This window comes from Prinia subflava, chromosome 4 (genome assembly GCF_021018805.1).
Source record: "Prinia subflava isolate CZ2003 ecotype Zambia chromosome 4, Cam_Psub_1.2, whole genome shotgun sequence".
Taxonomy (NCBI): domain Eukaryota; kingdom Metazoa; phylum Chordata; class Aves; order Passeriformes; family Cisticolidae; genus Prinia; species Prinia subflava.
In genome coordinates, this window is record NC_086250.1 from 12,247,670 (window position 1) to 12,267,214 (window position 19,545).

General features: G+C 43.5%; 1 protein-coding gene across 3 annotated transcripts in view; it reads left to right on the top strand.

Annotated features, from left to right (window-relative positions):
• Nucleotides 1-19,545, top strand: part of ITPR2 (inositol 1,4,5-trisphosphate receptor type 2) — a 243,137-nt gene that overhangs the window by 207,387 nt on the left and 16,205 nt on the right. For all 3 annotated transcript variants that reach the window (XM_063395504.1, XM_063395502.1, XM_063395503.1), the window contains 5 exons: nt 1,106-1,301; nt 3,383-3,475; nt 7,919-8,046; nt 9,366-9,531; nt 10,786-10,946. In XM_063395504.1, coding sequence (XP_063251574.1) covers nt 1,106-1,301; nt 3,383-3,475; nt 7,919-8,046; nt 9,366-9,531; nt 10,786-10,946 — 744 coding nt within the window. The remainder of the gene's footprint in view (nt 1-1,105; nt 1,302-3,382; nt 3,476-7,918; nt 8,047-9,365; nt 9,532-10,785; nt 10,947-19,545) is intronic.

Here is a 19,545-nt window from a genome sequence, read left to right on the forward strand (position 1 = left end):
GAGTTAGGTGATCTCTATCCTAAAATACTTTGTGGAGTGTCAAGCAGCTTAAGAAACATTTTATGTGCTCACTGTTTTTCAGTGACTGCTATTGAGCAATGTCCGTGATTCATGGACTTCATCCATGTGCCCACTTTGCTTCCAGGTGTTCACTTACTAGTGGATGTAGTCTAAACTCTAATACTTGTTCATAACTGTCTCCCCTCTTTCTTCCTTTATTATTAATCCTTTCACAAGGCTGTGGATTTCAGATCTTCTAAATTGTGGCTAATACCTTCTTCTGTGAAGCATTTTGATAAATCATAGTGTGTCTCTTTATATCTGTAATCTGAGTGCTTTAAAGTAGAAATACATGCATTATAGATAAGGTCCAAAGCACTATAGAACATCAAGAAAATTGTAAGAGAAAAAAAAGTTACAAGTTCTTGTAAAGCTTCTGTCACATTTAATTGCTGGTTTAGACTTCTGACATTTAAAGCAATATTATCTTAATATATACTTTTCTTTAAAGTTAAGTACCAGGAAAGCATATAGTGCAGGGTAGAGAAGAATAGAAGTTTCTAGTCTTATACAAACAGTGCCATGAATTTACCTTTGTCCTAAAAAGAGGTGGCCCCAATCCTGTCTGTGTGGCATTTACATGATGCCATGAGCTCAAAGAAAGTTTACAAATATGTAATTACATGTATGAATACATTTTTGAGTTGCAGCCTGGGCATGTTTATCAGAGATATAACTCGAAAAATTATTTTATAGATATAGATCCATAGTATGAAGACACTTCTTAAATTTTAATCTAGCCTGGTTTTAAACACGGGGAAACAATGGATCTTGATGGTGGGTGTTGTCCATCTCTGAATCAGGCTCAAATATACTTTGTGCCTTTTGGATTTTGCTATAATTAATTTTAAAATTCAAATTTCTGTGCTAGATTTCCTCCTCCATAAGTATGCCCAGCTCCCACTGAAAGCAATGTGAGTTTATGGAGCTGAGAATGTAGAACATGGCTCAATGCATGTTTCAATAGTTCAGATTGTTTTCCTGTGTAGCATCTATATATTGCCTCATTTGTATTCATTTTTCCTCTACTCTCTGCCTTCCCCAGCTGTTTGATCTGGTGTACAGGGAGGAGACATTGCTAAATGTGATAAAAAGTGTTACCCGCAATGGCCGTTCAATTATCCTCACTGCAGTGCTAGCACTCATCCTGGTTTATCTCTTCTCCATCATTGGCTTCCTCTTCCTGAAAGATGACTTTATCATGGAGGTTGACAGGTTGAAAATCAGGACCCCTGCTGCAGGTATTGTTTTTTATATTAAAATTTGCTTCCGACTTATCCCTTTTTCTGTCAGCCTAACCTAACTTTTCATCTAAGGACATCAAATTTCTTTATTTGTGCCTGCATGACAGCAGAATTAATTCCATATACCTTAGAACTCAATTAATTATCTGTATAAAATTTAATGTATATAGGGTTGCTTTAGTCTGGGCTTATTTGTTGAAATGCTAAAATCTAACACATTTGATTTATTATGTTTGCTCCACAACTTGTGATAATGTTAAAAAAATAATCTGTACTTCCTAAGTATTTTCCTAAGTGAAAAGCAGCTCAATGTCAATTGTATTGGTTCTCTCCCACCTTAAAAGCAGCTCATAGGAATTTCTGTGTACTGTATGAGGCATGTGATCTTAACATGTTCATTAGCTGCATTCATTTCATTGCTTTTTAAGCTTCATCCAGCAGCAATTTATTACAGAATTCACATTTTTACTGATATGAGCATCTTTTAAATTCAGTGTGTATTTCATGATCGTTGTCATTAGTGTATAATCCTGGCTTCAGTAAAGTCATTGGGAGGTTTGGAACCAGTTTTAAAAAGGCCAGGATTTCATCTTTCTGGAATGAGAGACTTTAACAAAGTGAACAGAGAGTTACAAACTTGCTTTGCTAGAAAAGAGCCAGGTCTGGTCTCTTGAGAGCCTTGTATGTGCTGCCAACCAGCCTGCTGGGAGCATGGGCAAGGGAACAACTGGCTGCAGAGAAATACTTGAGAATAGCCAGTGATTAAATTCCTCGAGGCATGATTTTCCCAAATGCTGAGCTCTTCAGACCTGTACACAGGCACAGAGCTGGCAGAACCCAGCCGGGGCTGTGCACGCTCAGTGTTTGCCAGTCTTTTCCTGAAGCTGTTTTTTCGGGATTTAAAGCTGACAAACAAGGCAAAGGTCATTCAAGACTCATGGGCCTGGTGTACTTCAGCAGCTGGTTCAAAACCATATTTTAAAAAAAGGAACCTGACAGATTTCTTTAGCATACTGTGATTTTCTTTTTTTTGCCACTAATCATCCATTAGTAGCTAAATTAGCTTATATTTGACTTACCATTCGCTTTTGGGACAGAACTTAGGGTGTGAAGCCTCATTTTGAAAGGTAGCTGTGACCATCTTAATAAAACAGGCTGCACACAGCTCTGGTCTGATCCAGGGCAGCAGCTCCTGCGTGTTTGTGTTGCTACTGTTGAGTTCTTGGCAGATTTTTGTGGTGTGGGTATGCTCTTGCTGGCTTCATACATTGCCATTTCTGATCAAAAACTCATCAAGAAAATATGCTGACTGCATGTTGATGGAACATTATGCTTCCCAGGACAAGTGCTTTAAATTTTTTCTTTATAAAGTAGCAGAAAGAGTAAGTCAGAGTGCATGTTTTCTGCATTACACATACTGTCTTAGCCTGTTATTTTGTTGTATAGTTTTGCCTTCATTTTTTTTCTCCTTAAACCTTTTTGTATCTCTAATTTGAAATGCAGAAAATTGTTGAAGGTGCACAAGAGAAAATTGGTTTGATAAAATCAAGCTGATGTACACATTTACCACTTTGGGAATGTTAAATTAGTGTTTTACACAAACCCATACATATTTACAAATGAGTACCAAACTGTGTTATAATCCTTGAAAACCCTTAAATATTCTATGTTCAGGATAACTGAACGTCAGCTTGGTGTCCTTCTTGTCAGCCTTTGTGAATAATTTATCTAATGGTTTTAAAAACTGACATTATTTTCATATCTGACAGTTGTTTCTTGCTTTGAATATATTTTGTTCTCACCAGAAGCAGCTGCATTTGATGTAGATTCATTAATTTCAGGAGATGAAATGGGAATAGCTGTGATATACAGTAAATATAAAACTGTGTTTTTGTTCATTGTGATTGCTTTGAGCTGTTGAGGCAGACTCTTTTGAGGAGGGAGGAATCGCTGGTGTAATTTGTTCTGTTTTTCTTCTTAACTCTCCAACCCGGTGATTCGCTCCGAGAAAATAATGATTTAAAACTTAACATCAGTGTTGTACCTGTCTCTTTGTCAGCATCCCGCTTTTTCCACAGGTATTGGTGAAGTTCCCACTACAACCCTGACATCAATGATGGGAGCCTGTGCAAAAGAGAACTGTTCCACGAGCATCCCAGCTCTTAACCCAGGTCAGTGCAGAAGTTCCCTCAGACCGATGATCACTTAGAGCAGAGGGATCCCTGGAAATGTCCAAGGCCAGGTTGGATGGGGCTTGGAGCAGTCTGGTCTGCTGGAAGGTGTCCCTGCCCATGGCAGAGGTTTGGAATGAGATGATCTCCAAGGTCCCTTCCAGCCCAAACAACTCGGTGATTCTCTGATCTGTGTGTTGCTGTTGCAGGGACTTCTGCTGGTGTGAGAAGTGAAATGACTGTTGTGAGTCAGAAGTGCTCAACTTCTGCAAGGTTTGGAGCTCAGCTGGCAGCTTTGCCATTAATGGGAGAGCTTCCCACACCTGGTTTCCAAATGCACTGACATTAATTTTGTTATTAAAAGAGCTTGCTGAATCATTATGCTTGAACATTCAGGTTGCTTCTTGCCAAGTGACTCAGCTGAGAGAAGCTGCTTGCTGCTTGTCTGCAGCATCCTCACCTGCACACTCTGAATCACCGTTAGATCCAGTTAGGGCCACAGAAATTCATTTTCATGGCGTAGCATATCTATCAGCAAGCTTTTGCGTATTTTTTCTACAAACATCTGGGCCTGGGCTGTATTGTAGCCAGAAGTCCTAAGAACCCAGCCACAGGCCCACATGTCTGTCTCACTCTTTCCTTGGGGCAGTCTAGTTGAGGTGGCTGGCGTTTCACTGCAGGTATCAAGTTTGGTTTGATGTGTTGTGGCCTTTGCAGTGGAGGTGTGTGCACAAAGGATGGTCTGTAGGCTCAAAATATTTATTGCCACAGTTGTCTGTGGTTGCTGGGGGCTGAAAGAGAGGACATAAATGGTCCCTTCCTGTGTGCCAGTATAATGTTGTTTCATAAGCTTTATTCTTCCACTACTAATTTTTGAGTTTTTAGGATCAAAGCCTTCAGGGAGAGGGCTATAAAAGTAGGCTTTTTCTCCCCAGCTGGTGTGTAAACAGGCCTCATAAACAACATGGGAAGCTGTCTGGCTAGATAGAGAAAACAGTCTAAGAGCTATTGGCAAAGCTGCTGCATTCAAAGAGTAATCAATCAGTCAAAGAGATGCAATGTGGCTTTTGCCAAGCTTTTTAAATGATAGAAATCTCACATTTCTCATTGTTTGGGTACTGCTCCTTTAAAATCAAACCATAATGAAACAGGGCTGTACAAAACATCTAAGTGCACTCTTACTTAATCTTGAAGAAATCTTTTGTATCCAGTACCATTAAAACCCACCAACGTTCAGCAAGCACAGTTTTGGTCACCCTAGCCACCCAGTCAAAAGAATTGTTCTACTTTCTGCCTTTTCCTGGGACAGATTTCCCCTCTGGCAAAAGTGTGAGCATGGTGGAATGCAAAGGTATGAGATCACCATCCCTGGAAGTGTTCAAAAGGTGTGAGGATGGGGAACTTGGGATGTGGTTTAGTGAAGAACATGGTATGGTTAGGTGAGTGGTTGGACTCAGTCTCAGGTCTTTTCCAACCTCAGTGGTGCTGTGATTGTGTGAGATTTGAGGAATTTCACATTGCAGCACCAGAGAAGTCCACAGCTGTGTGTGGGAGAGAGAAAATGTTCTGGCATCTCAGGTCCCAAGTGAGACATGAATTATGTTGCTTTTCAGATCAGATCACTGCTGATCATTTTTTCTGACGGTACTCTGCTTCTTCCTTGGGTTTCACTGGTGGAGCCTGTGCTCAGTCATCGCTCTTACTGGTGAGGGAGTTCCCTGGGAGCCAGTGTGCTGTGCCCAGAGAGGCTCCCCTCTCTGCAGCCTGCTGCTCACTGCTGCTCTGTGCTGTCAGCATAAAAATACTTCATCTCATCTGCCTCAGAGTCTCCCTCTCTCCTCTCCAAAGACATTTCCATATCACTTCAGTGTGTGCCTGGTGCAGGGCCTAATCCTTAAAGGAACTTCACATCCTGCCGTACGTCCCCTCATCCTCTGTACCGCGTAAAGACCTGTGCTAGAAATGTGCACAGATACCTGTTTGTAAAAGGGGACATTTCCAAAGACTCATTCCACTGCCAGGCCTGGTCCTGCTCTGTGCAGGTTCTGCTGGATCCATGTGGGCACAGGCGTGTCTCACCTGATGTGCTTGTGTGGCCCAGGTAGCTGTGGGCCATCAGATGAGGAGTTTTGAAGTAAATCTTCCTATTACCCTTCCCCTTGCCCCGTGATTAACATTGTGGGGTGGTCTGAGTGCTTAACCTGTTCTGCTTGTGAGTTACATTTGATCAGAAGACAGCCAAATGCTGTCCAGACCCTCACAAGCCACTTGCCAGGGTGGAACTGCTTGGAAAAAAAAACCCCTGAACCTTAATTAGTGTCAATAGGGGAGTCTTAGCAACAGTGCGCTCTACAGATCCACTCCTTTCTTTTAAGCAGGAGCATGGTTGGTGTCTAGAGGGGCTGAGCCCACACTGGGAATGCTGCTGAGCATTGAAAACAGACAGCTGGGGCAGAACATGTGCCTGTAGGGTTGCCTGGCCACCAGATTGAAGGCAGCTCTTGTTGCTCCACATCTGAGAGTGGAAATAGAATGGCAAAAACAGTGTCTGTACACTCCCCACAGCCTACATTGCTGCACTAGAGGTTTCTGCCAACTTTGGGCTGTCTGGTTCTTTGGCAAAGATCTTGCAACCTGAGCTTGCTTTTCTGGGAGCTTTTCTGGGATGCTGACACTCTGTTGCAAGATGTGCAAGGTGAGGTATTTTGTTTCTCTGGAGCCTGGCTTGCTCTGAATTAGCATCTCAGTGGACAGGGAGAGTTGGGTGTTAGCGCTGCTGGTAGCCAATTCTCTCTTCAGTTCTCAGTCCCAGATTATCCTCTCTGTTCACCAGAATCTGATCATCTGCTGCTTCCAGCACCTGAGTCTGGTCTTGTGAACAGTGAAAAGATTGTAGTTGCCTAAAGGAAATAGAAGCTGTGGCTTTTTTCAAGGCTTTTAATTTATTTTGTGGATGGTCTCCTTCTTAAGCACAGCTCAAAAAAAAATGCAGTATTGTTCGAAAGGAGGAAATAATGGCAGGGTGCAAGAACAAAGATTAGTTGGTATGCATAACAGCAGTATGCAAAAAAAATCTAGATATGACAGGATAAAAAAGGTTTCTTGTTTCAATCCTATCAGTTTCAATATCCAAGCAGTTATTTTTAAATCCAGGATTATTTGTGGGAGTAGCGTCTGTAATGACCGTATAGTTTAACAGGGAAGTCTGTCCTGATGTCTGCTTTTGCTTTTCTTTTTGCTCAAAGTTCCTTCAGCAGGGAGTTGTTTCTCATTTAATTTGCCTGTGGAGCAGAAGCAGTGGTGGCAAAAGCAGCAGCCACCAGTGCTGTCCTGCCCATCCCAGCCGGGATCCATGCACCACAATTCGGGAACCCACATCCAAAATTAAATTTAAACCCAAATTACTTGTCTGAAATGTGAGTGCTCGCAGTCAATTCAGTTTATCAGAGTCTATCTCAGTGCCCCAGATGTCGTGGTTTGGGGCTGTTAAATATGTGTTTCAGTCAACTCTCACAGCAGGATGTTGTTTTTTATTAAACTGTGTTACAATGAGTGCGGGGAGCAGAGCGAGTGTGAATGGCTGCCTTCCCCGCCTGAGCCAGCGTGTCCCTAAAGAGAAGGGAGGGAGGAGGAATGGCAGTGACAGCCCTGACCCTGCAGGACACAGGGAGAGCTCAGTCGGGGCTCCTGGAGGGAGGCTGTGGATGCAGTGAGTGTGTGGTGGGAGGGACTCTGGCCAAGGTGGACCGAGTCCCCCTGGGGTTGGTGTTCCAGCCCAGCTCCTCTGCACGTTCAAACATCTCCTGTACAATAGTACCCTCTGTGGCTCGGCCAAAACCACGCAGCAGCTCTGCAGCACAGATAAGGACTGAATCCAAGTTCTCAAGCTGAGGTCAGGGACAGCCTTTCCTTTAATGTCTGTCAGACCAGTGCTTGGGCACGTGTGCTGGTGGAAAGATCATGGACAGCCTGACTCGAGCAAAAGCCAGCCCCTCCTTAATGGTTTAAAATGCTAACATGACTTGGCTTGTATATGAGTAGGTAGAGGAATGATTTCACAAGAAGACAATCCTTTTACAAATGTGCTTCTAATTCTCTCTTTATATTGCTTCTTGTCTATGCTGCATTTTTAAGGGGCCCACTGGTAAAGCAGTGGCAGGACTGCAAGGAGAAGGGGTGCTCCCCTGAGCAGAGATGGTGGCTCTGGGTCATTAACAGCTCTGGTGGGAGCCCTGCTTGTGATTTTCTACATCTCTCTTCAGGCTCAGTGTGCCTGATGTGCCTAAGTATGTCACCAGCAGCGATGTGCACATGGGTGGGGATGATCAATGAGGTTCTGGATGAGAAATACGAGAGGCAGATGTGTCTTGCAGTTGCTTTCTCTAACAGAATTGTGGCTTTGTTTGATGAGTGGTTGCTTGATGCTGTGGTTCCTGTTTGCAGGTGAAGAAGAGGAGGATGGAATAGAAAGGACCTGTGACACCCTGCTCATGTGCATTGTGACCGTGTTAAACCAAGGCCTGCGGAATGGTGGCGGTGTGGGAGACGTGCTGAGAAAGCCTTCCAAAGATGTGAGTGTTTTGGCTCAGGAAATGCATTACTCCCTGTGCATCTCATGAATGCCAAAGTAAATTTTTGGAGGTTATAGACAGTGTTTGTATCTAGTCTGATCTCATGTCACACAGTTGATTTATCCACGTAATTTTTAGATCCCAGATGGGATGTTTAATGGGAAGAGCTAAGCTTGGTGTGATGATGATACTTGAAGAAAAAATCTCTAGGTAGTTGTTTGCCACTTCTGGAAAAATGCAGAATATCATAACCTTCAAAGCACTGCTAAGAAGTCAGCCCTGGGAGGCACATCTGGAGTGCTGTCCAGTCCTGGGATCCTCAGCACAGGAGGGACAGGGAGCTCCTGCAGCAGGGCCAGCAGAGGCTGCAGAGATGATTCAGGGCCTGGAGCATCTCTGACAGGGAAAGGCTGAGGGAGCTGGGGCTGTCCAGCCTGGAGAGCAGCCCCAGCTGAGAGGGGCCCTCAGCCCTGGGTGTCCCTGTGTGCAGGGAGGGCTCCGAGCAGGGCCCAGGCTCTGCTCCGGGGGCCCAGCAATGGCACCAGAGGAACGGGCAGGGACTGATCCCAGCAAGTTCCACCTGGACATCTTTGCTTTTATTCAGCGTGGCATCTGCCCTAGAATAGGTCCTGTTGTTTACTTGTACTCAACCTGCATGAACATCAAACCAGAATTTCATATTTTATGGCATATTTTCTCTTCCAGAAGTTTCTTCAAAAATGCAGTTCATTTAAGGACCTCCCTTCATATTTGGGTGGTTTCATGGATTTTTATTTAGGTTCAAAAAGAACATCACAAATAAAGGCAATCTAGCAGCACTTTGCTTGATGAGCCACACTATATGTGTTATAAATAAACTCAGGATAAAGTAGGATCTCAGCAGGGCTTGCAAGAGTCCGGAGACAACTCAAATCTGGATGGAAGGGCTCCCTGTGCTGGTAGTAGGAGTCTATATCGTGTCTCACAGACTAGGAGGTTCTGGGGGAGCCAAAGTTTATCCCCAGTGGAATCTGTAAGCACTTACTGGGACTTTGAAAGTGACCCTTTGAAACTGATCCTTGCCACTTAGCAGCTCTTTAATGCTAATTATACTGAAGCACTCCACAAAGGGTAGTGCTGTTATTGCCATGAATGTGTGGGAAACTGAGCAATTGGGTGACTTCAGGTCTCTATCATGGAAAAGGACTTGGGTAGTCCCTCCCTACTCCTGTAAGGCTAGCAGAATTTGGCATATGGAAAGAAAGATCTGTAGCTTTGCTTACGCTAATGTGAAAATGTTATTATTTTAGATTTGTGCTGTTTTTATACCTTTATAACAGGAGCCCTTGTTTGCTGCACGTGTTGTTTATGATCTTCTGTTTTACTTCATTGTCATAATTATTGTTCTCAACCTGATCTTTGGAGTCATCATTGATACATTTGCTGATCTCAGGAGTGAAAAGCAGAAAAAGGAGGAGATACTAAAGACCACCTGTTTCATCTGTGGTAGGTGTCACTGATCTCTTGAGATATTTGAGGGTGAAAGGAGTGAAAATGAATTATTCATCAATAAATAAAGCTTGGACCTCAGGCATGGTTCTCTTCTACAAGGAAAGTCTGTAAAAATCCCAGGGGTTGATTCCAAATTTATTCCCTCTCAGTAGGAGACAGCCTTGGTTTATGAATCAAAAGCTAGCTGTGCTGAGAGGTGGCTCCACAGTCTCCACCCAGAATCCGAGGCAGAGGAGCCGCGTCTCACGCTTGCATCATCACCACTAACGGAGACGGGGCAGCTGCTGACTCTGTTCCACAGGGCATGCTGCAGGGCAAAGTGCAGCTTCTGTTCCACAGCACAGGGCATTCCAGAGGGGGAGCATCGGCAAGAGCTGCCCATTTCAGAAGGTGATGTCAAGCAGGGAACAAAAGAATTCAGTGGAAATCATCCCCACTAAGCCCACGGAAAGTCACGCGTATTTTGAAGTGCGCTCCCAAAGAGGGACCGACCTTCACTCCCTGTGAGACTTCACAAATAGCTGCTTTTTGTAGGCTGGGTGCTGTTTCCATGGTTGTACTGACAGGGATGAATGCTGTGCAGAGCACAACATGTCTTTAGTGTCTGTGGACAGGAAATCCAGGGAGGAGAGCAGACACATGGAGGCAAACATTGGTGATTCCTCTCCTTCCTCACTTCTGGTATTCTTCTTCAGAGATCTGGACCATTACAGGAAAAAATCAAAAACATTTCTTATGACTACAGCTCTGTAAAGACTGTGTGACAACAGAGCTGCAGGGACTCACCCTCTCTGCCAGGTTTAAGCTCACAAACAATCTCACTGAAGCTTAAGAGGAACTCTTTATATGTTGATGGTAAAAGTGTGCGTAAATCTTTGGAAGATCAGGGCCTGGACTGCACACTATGTGCTTCCCAGTATACATCTAGAAAGAGCCAGAGCCAACACTTATAAAACACTTTATGGCCCTCAGCATGGAAGGCACTGTAAAACTGTAACATATTTATTATATTGTTATTGTTATTAAGAGGAAATATCACAAAAGATAATAAATGCTGCATTGAAAGACTTCTGTCAGGAATGCCTTCTGGCCTGGTATTTCTTGCCTGGCAGTTATGGGTTTTAAACTAAGATCTTTCGAATTTATGATCCTTTAAATTAAATTAGGTTCCTTTCTCTAATATATTTAACAGATTTGCGTATTTTTACATTGAAGTTTATTTTTTGGCTTTATGTTCTCTTTTTGCAGGACTGGAGAGAGACAAATTTGATAACAAGACCGTTTCATTTGAGGAGCATATAAAGGCAGAACACAACATGTGGCATTATTTGTACTTTATAGTTCTTGTCAAAGTTAAAGATCCAACTGAATACACTGGCCCGGAGAGCTACGTGGCGCAAATGATTGCGGTAAGTCAATCTGGGCATGTGCTTTATGCAACTGAGAGATGCTCCTTGCAGCTAGGGCAGAGAATATCTTTATTTTCCCTTCTCTCTCTGAACAATAGGAGGCATCGATCTGTATTTTTTAAGATCTTTTCACGTGTCTTAGTCTGCAACAAAACCCGGTCTTAATGAAAAAGATGAAGGTGCAGGCTGCAGTCTCCAGTTTGGCGTCGCTGCTGTCATGCTCTGTGGGTTCTGCTGCCTCATTAGCCAGGGCTGGGGCAGGAGAGCATGCATCATAACATCTGCTGCTGCTCCAGCTTTGTCCAGTGTCTCTGGGCTGCTGTCCAGAAAAATAACATCTCCTGCTGCACACTGAAACACGGGGTCAGTGCTCAGGGCTGGTGCTTTTCTCCTATGGCTGCTCTGAACAAGCTGAGTGAAAAGACCAAGCAGAGCAGGCACAGGGATTTGAAGAGCCACAGAAACTGCCTTGTGGAGCAGGGAGAGTACTTGGATTCAGAGAGAGAAATGTGATGATGCTGGGCCAGAGAGGTGTTGGATTACATTTTGTTTCCAGCCTGCTGCTGAAGAGGGTTCGTTCTGCTGAGTGAGAGGAGTGGATTATCAAGGCTGCCTGGCTTGGGGCTCCATTTCTGAGGAATTCTGCCTGCCTGCTGGGATGCTCTGGTGCAGCATTTTTTTCCTGTGGACTTGCTGGCAGGTATTGCACCACTCAGGGCCTGTGCCAGTCTCTGTGGTTGCAGAGCTGGCATATGTCTGAATCCTGGAGGAGGCTGTAACCAAATGCACATCAGGCTTCGCTGTTGATGCATTTCTGGAGCCACATTTTGTATCAATACTCTCTCTCTGTTATCCCTCATCAAGCCTTTGACTGGACACACTGCCCAGCCTCATTACTGAGGTGCTGGGTGGCCTTTGACTCCCCAGTCGAGCCAAGGGGAAGATTCTTCTCCTTTCACTTCAGCTGTCGTCAGTTGAGGCGCCAGGTTTCAATCGATCCCAGCTCCTTTCTGCCTTGCCAGTGCAGAAAGCTGGGTTATTTATCCTGCCTTCAGATGGGTGTCCAGGATAGCTGGGCTGACTCACCTTTCTCACTAAAATGGTTCGTTTAGACAAGATGCCTAATTGGGAGCAGGCTAAAATTAGAGTTGACTCCCAAGCACTGTGCAGGCTGAAGCAGAGCTTACCTTGAAGGACTCACATTAGTGGAAATGGTGGTGTTTAGACAGGAGTGTGTGTTTGATTGCTGCAGTGAAATGGAGCTTTTGTAAGTGCTACAGCCACTAGAAGGGAAGCTGCTGTGGCAGGTGCAGGTGTTGGGAATTCAGTGCTCAGGTGCAGAGGGACAGCCTGTTTCCTCCAGTTTTGAACCAGCAGTCTCACTGCCCAGCTCAGGGTGTTTATGCTGTAGGCAGGGATGGATCTACACTTCTGCAGTTTGGTGGGCGAGGTAGAAAACCTACAGCAAATCCTTGTAGACTCTGTTGCCTTACAAGAAATTATTCATAGTGGCAAGTTGTCCTGTTACACATGGACATATTTTAGCTTATGTCAGAAATGCATTTTAATTTGTGGAATCAGACTCTGAGGCTTGTCTCATTTGTTCATTCCTCCTCTTCCTCTCCCTGCAATGTTTGTAGGATTTTAAACGTTGTGGTATGTATGTGTATGTGGTATGTATTAATGTTTCATTCCAAAAGATGCATTAATATTCATAGTAAGAATATTCATCCTGTGGCAGCAGTGGTTTGACTTTTCTGATGTGTAATTCACTAATGTATTTTACTTCTGCATTAATGGCTGGAACTCCTCTTTGACTATCCAAAATACTAACAGAAAAGCACCAAAAACTCACGTGACCTCGAGCACTGAACTGATTTATCAATACCTCTGTTCCTCTGTGGCAGAATGCTGGTTATTTACTAGCAGTAATCCAGATTTTGGGATTATTAAACTCTCTTTTTCCATGAGTATTTATTAAGTTAAAGGTTATTTTGGATGATGGAGAGGTACCTATGGACTTAGAAATGTAAAGCTTACATGGAATGAAAGTATAAATGGTAGAGTGGGAGAAATAAATGTCTGAACTAACTACAAGTATCTGATATGGGATTAGTAGTTGTGTCTTTGTGCAGTTTAAATTCCTAGTATGAAATCCAGGGAAGATGTGCTGCATAGCAGAAGCAACTGGAACTTCTTAAGTGAACAAAAAAAGACACTTTCTGTTGGAGCCAGAGAATTTACTGTATACCACATGCTACAAGGAATACTAAGAAATTGAAAAATATAATCTGACTGGAGGAATGGAGTATGATATTTGGCTGGAAGAAGAGATTTAGAGATACAGCTTTGCTTAGGACCAAAAGAAGAGTCAAAAGGAAAACTCTCAGAGGCAGTTTTGCAGCTGACAAACATTTGAGCTGCTGTAGCAAATGTGTTTGGTGTGTCCCAAACACAGCCTGACAGTAATGAGTTACACCACAGGCATGCGAGGTGGGCTCAATTCCATGCAATAATTAAGCCTGAATATGGCTTTTGCCATGAAGACAGAGAGAGAAGCTGATTCAGACTCTGTGATAGCCTGAAAGCTGTGTGACCATCCTTGTGATGCTGGGAGATATGACCAGGTCCCAGGTAGAACAGCACATCCTGGTTAGGATCTGGCAGAAAAGAGACTTGAAATTAACCTTTCACAAGGGATTTGCCAATGGAATCGACTCATTGCTGAAAAAGGCTTGTTGGGGGTGCAGGAAATATTTATAAATATGGGTGGTTGGGATAGCAGGGCAGTCTCGGGACCTCTTCGAAAAGGACAAGGTGGAATGAGATTTTTTTCATGCTATACAGAATATGGCTGAAAAAAATCTGTGAATCATACTCCTGGAAGAACTCACTTCATTCTATTAGTTTTTGTTATGGTCAGGAATGCCTTCTATTGCTGCTTCTGTAGCTTTAATGGATTCTGTGGAATTTAATGGAATTCTGTGTTTTCACAGCCAAATCACTTAAGGAGAACTACCCAAATCCAGTCTTCCAAGTCCTTCAATTCACATATGTCAGGATTTTGGAGTATGCTGCAGTAACTTTAATAGAGAGTAGAGTTCAGCTCCAAGTATCATCCTCACTATCCCTACAACTGCCGTGAGGAGCCAATTATGATTTGCATTTGCCTACTCCTGTCTTGCAAAGTATTGCAAAAAGCAACATTGGAGTAATGATCAGTGTTATCTAAGCACCAGGAAAAGCATCTACAATTTCTGATAGTCCTTTTCTCAGGGTCATCAGAGCCCAAAAATAGACTGTCTGCTTTGTGACTCTCAGTCTTTTCTATGTGTTGTTTGTCCAGCAAACAGCAAAGCATCTGGTTTGAAGGCTTGCTGATAGCACAACAGATAAAAAACCAGGAATACTGTGATTCCCTTGTTCTGGAATGTTATTTGAAAAGCTGGGTGCCAAAATGGATGGGAGTTATTTACACATCGTAGTTCACCTCTCCAGTTTTCCAGCTCGAGAAGGGGAAAGAAACACGTGGGTGATATTGTACACACCCCTCACTCAAGTGCAAGATTCTTGCTGGTTTCCAAGTTCACCTGTATTACTGTTGCAGGGGTGGGGTGCTTCAAGGCTTTCTTGTTATCTTGCTTGTCTCTGGCCTCAGAAGACCTTGGGTAGAGCACTTCTTTTGCTTTCTTGCTCTGGACTGTGGACATTGTCTCTGCAAACTCCTGATGTTCCCTGTGATTTTGCTTTTGCCAGCAGCTCTGTGTTTGCTTCACTGCTTAGCACACTGCCCTGAGCAGTGATTGAAGTAGGCAGGAGCTATCCAGCTTTCATAAAGAAAGGTATTAATTTTTCTGGGTTTTTTTCTTTTTAGAAAAAAGCATCAAGCATAAAATGTATTCTAAAGCAACACTCAGTTTATGCACCTCAGACTTTATGGAGATGTTGGTGGGGATAAAGCACTTCAGCTGTTTCAGCACTGCCCTTTCTTCTTGCACACTATCTTTTATCAGTTATTGGGTGAAATATTAATGAATATTAAAGCAGGGCAGTAGGTTTTATTTGTTTGCTCTCCAGCCTCTTTTATGAAATCAGACAGGTATTATACAATATCCAAAGAGACAAACTTTGAAAAGCTGGCTGCATGCCTTGTGTTTACACTGAGAACCTGCATGAATGATTCCACTATTGAATTTTTCATTCCTGTAGAAAAAACCCTGTTTATCTGACCCTTTTGACCAGAAACACCATCCCTAGCAAACCCAGAGATGCACACAACTTGTATAACATCGATACAGCGATCTTTGCATGTTCCTTGTGTCCATTTGTCAGAGGAGACAGTTTAATGTGATAACTGGAACAATGAAGGTTAATGCCCAAACTTTTATACTTTGCTTTTCAGAGGTGTAATTTGTACACACATATTTCACCCAAGCCTTGGTTGCTGGAAATAGATATATGGAGGTTAAAAAAGAGGACATGATTAGTTACTGAATTTTTTGTAGCTCAACAGAGATATGAATTAGCCTATGATTTGTACCTCCATTCATTTGCAAAATAAAAGGCTATTGTCTTAGCAATTAAATTAATTATTTTGTCCTCTGGAAGAATGAAAAACTTTAGCAAACGAAGCCCTGAAAGTTTCATCCTCGCGTGCTCTGTCCACAGTTCTTGGCAAGTGTCGTAATGGCTTTTATCAGCATTAGTGCTACCTGTCATAACTACATAATTACACCACCTAATTATATTATTACTTATTTACCCTAGTTATGTAATTGGATGTAATTGTGCAATTATGTAACTCCTCAGTCAGCTGAAAAATGCTCTAAAGCCAGCCTGTGTTCCTAAGAGTAAAGAATACTGCCCTGAATTGGACTATCTCTCTAAAGCAAGGCAATCTTTGCTGGGAAATTACAGGTTCTTTTCTCCATTACGGTCATTGGGACCACGAACCTTTTATTCCCATCAATGTGGCAGGGAGGAAGCAGTAGAGACAGGTTGAGCAACACCTGCCTGAAATTCTGAACAATTGTCTTCTGATTCAGTTCTTTTAAAAGCACTTTTGTGGCACAGCAATGACCTGGCATTGGCTGCGTGACAAAATATTATAACTAATTATTTTATTGTTATTATTATATGATTATATTATTATAATTTTGGTTAATATATAAGATATAATGTATTATATAATAAGTAATAGATTATTATACTGTGCTATATTATAATTAAATAATAATTAATTAATTAAAAATTAAAATAATTTTTATTTAAAGTATTTTGAAGGTGTTAGCCTTTTTTTTATGGTTGTTTTTCTTTTAGACTATTAAATAAAAGAATTATTTAGCCATGTCAAGAGGAGAAATGCATTCCCCTTTTGAAATATTCTGGTTGTTTTGTTTGCTGTTTTTAAAAACCAAAGCTTTGCAAATCCAGCTGAATTTAGTGCTCCTCTGAGCTGGTGCAGTTGTTTCTGTTCTTCCTGCCTCTGGCCTCATGGTTTTGCCTTCTTTTTCTGTTCGATACCCAGAAGTGGGTGTTAGATTGAAGAGCAGCCCTGGGAATAATGCCAAATGAGCCATTGAGAAGCCTCACAATAGTTGTCATTCTGCCGGCGCTGTGTGCTGGGCAGCGCCAGCCCTTTTCCCTTGGCACCCTGCTCTCTCCTGCCTCTCTGCTCTGCCTTCTGCCGCCTTCCCACCTCGGGAGGGGAGCTGTGGTGTGAGCCCTGGCAGCTCCTGGCTGCTCCCAGGGCCCAGGTCACAGCCAGGGTTGCTCCATGAGGCTGCAACCCCCTGGTTCAGGAGCAGGGCGAGGGGACAGGCTCCCTCCTGGAGCCAGAGCTGCTTGCATACAGCCGCTGGCACACCGTGCAAAGGGGCTTTCTTCATCTTAGCCAGCCCTGCAGGCTTAGCACTGGCAAAACAGCCGAGGTGTGAGCCAAGGGTGCCCATGGAGCCCGACAGCTGTGGGTCAGGAGGCCACCTGCCCGTCCCCTCACACCTTGGGAGAGGTCGCTCCAGGGTTACTCAGTGAGCAGAAGGCATTTCACTGATGGCAGACCCTGCTGTGCTCCCCTGATGTCTGACAGAGGCAGTGGCCATCCCCGAGCAGACCACGTGGAGCTTCTAGAGCAGGCAGCTCCAAGGGAAATTCAGGCAGGAGAGGTGGGGACAGTGAAAAAGTGCTGTACAGAAAGGGGAAGGGCATGCTGACACCATGGGGGGTTGTGGAACAAGCTGTTCTTTACTGCTGTCGATTTTTGTCAAAGAATGTAATAAAATTATATGGACTAAGAGGGCTGTTGACCTCTGCTCTTAAAATAAAGCTTCTTTGGAGAAGGAAGAAAAAAAGTTCTGACATCCAAAGTTCTTCTATTCTGTTATCCATCACCCTTTTGAATTTTGGAGGTAAAAGTTTTCTCTGCTAGTTCTGTAGATATTCTTATTACATCCAAGGATCACAAAACACTGTATGGGTAGAGAGAATGACCTAAAGCAGAGAAATGTCAATCCAAGGTAGCACAAATGCTGCAGAATGGCATTTGGGATCTCGGGAAGACACTCTGTGGGCTTTTCACATGCACTTTGATGATTCATCCCAGACAATTCCAGGAGTTTCCTCCCCCAGATGTCCACCAGACCCTTCTGCCACAGCGAGAGCAGAGGCAGGAGGACCAGGGACGTGTTTGTTCACCCCTGAGCTGCTGCAGTTCACAGCCCAGAGTACTAAAGTGAAAATTGATGGGCACCGAAGTCACGCCAGTCTGAATTGAGCTGGTTGAGGAGAGAACATGGCACTGGTTCTGCTGCCTCTGTATAGGTGGGATAATATCAGCAGGGAGAAAGGGCACCAGCTGATCAGACTGACCCCTTCAGCTGCTGCAGCTGAATCTGCCAGGGACAGTGAGCTGCAGCTCCTAAACTGGCTCACTATCAATAAACTGTATTTCTGAGGCTGCTTCATTATCATAAATTCTAGTTCAGCGTGAACTTTCTGATCTGGCAGCTCACAGGCTTGCAAATCCTTACAGGACTCGTGCACACAAATGTTGTGCTGGAGTGGGGCATGCGGTTTATAGCTTTTGGGAAGCTAATAATGCTCCCATTGTTAGGGCTGGGTTATTTTACTTTTTAAAACTGGCTTTGCTCCAAAAACTAGCAGATGTTATCAAAGCCAAACTTGCAAGGATGAGATGTATGTACATATCATTAAGCAATGCAACTTTTTCTTAATTACTTTTAAAAGGCTGATGCGATGCATGTCACGTTATGAGTAATTACTTACCATGGCAGTAACACCGAGAGCACAAAAGCCAGCTGCTAAATAAGGTCTGAGATCTCTGAGAAAGGCTCATTTCCTAGCAAATGCAGTGTTGGTTTTGTCTGCAGTTGGGTTTTCATAAAATAAGCAATTAAAGAAATACGCCTAAATAGATGATTTACAGCTCCCATTTTTTTGTTGTGCTCAAAATAGGAGAGCGAGTGAGAACACAGCTCTGTGTCCTTCCACGTGGACACTGGCCCTGTGGGGAGTCCAGGGCTTTGGATTAGGTACACCAGGTCCCAGAGAAAGTCCTTTTTCTGCATCAAGGCCTGCCCCAAATCCGCCGAGGAGCTCAGAGCTGATCACTATTGAGTGATACAGTCACTAGAACAGAGCTGAAATTGGGCATTACACAGGTCCAGCCACTGCTCGGGTGTATGAGGGGAGGTCCATCTACCCTCAGATACTCAAGTGTTATCCAGGTTTTACATGTACAGAATAAATTGACACGCTGTCTTCTCTGCTGCTAGGTATTGAGTTCTTTTTCTATTGTTGCTTCTCTTGTTGCTCAAAAATAATTTTCATTTCTGTGGGAAGACCACTGCTATTTTTGCTTCTCTGTACAATTTTACCTCTATGCTATTATCTCATTAAAGTGCTGAACACCTCCCTCTCCACTTCGTAAAATAAGCAATCACAGTAACGTGCCTAATTAGCTGCTTTCTTGCTCATTTGTGTTTCTCAAAGCATGAAAAGTTAGCATCACGTGAGGACTTTGCATCTTTGCACAAAGCTCCTATTCTTCAAGAGAGCTGAGCATCTTCTCTTCTATTTGAAGGGTTCTGCATCTTCCAGCAATGGGCTCTTTGGTCTGCCATAAATAATTTAGTTGGCCTTCTTGGCTCAGTGATGCATGGGTAAATAAAGGGAAGGGTGGGCTTCATTTGGTACCTCCGTGCAAAAGCTTGAGATTTCAGTGGGTTTATCTTTATACACATCCTTTTCAGACAGGCAGAATTAATTATCCTGCTGCTGCTTGAACAGGAGGCCATGGATCTGATCCTGCCTCCTTAGAAATGATGTCATTAGCTGGAGCAGGAGAAAGCTTGGTATCCAGGGCAGGTGCTGCAGCACAGGCAGATTTGCTGTGTGCAGTGAGGGGATGGTGATGACCTTCATCCCCCAGCTGACTCAGGGAGGGAATGGCCATGGCACAGAACCCTTGTCTCTGCTCAGCCCTTCACATTCTTGTTAACTTCTAAAGTACAGTCCTGTCCATTTCCCTCTTTCCTTTGAAATCACTTCTGTGTACACAGCTGTGATGTAATTTCAAGTT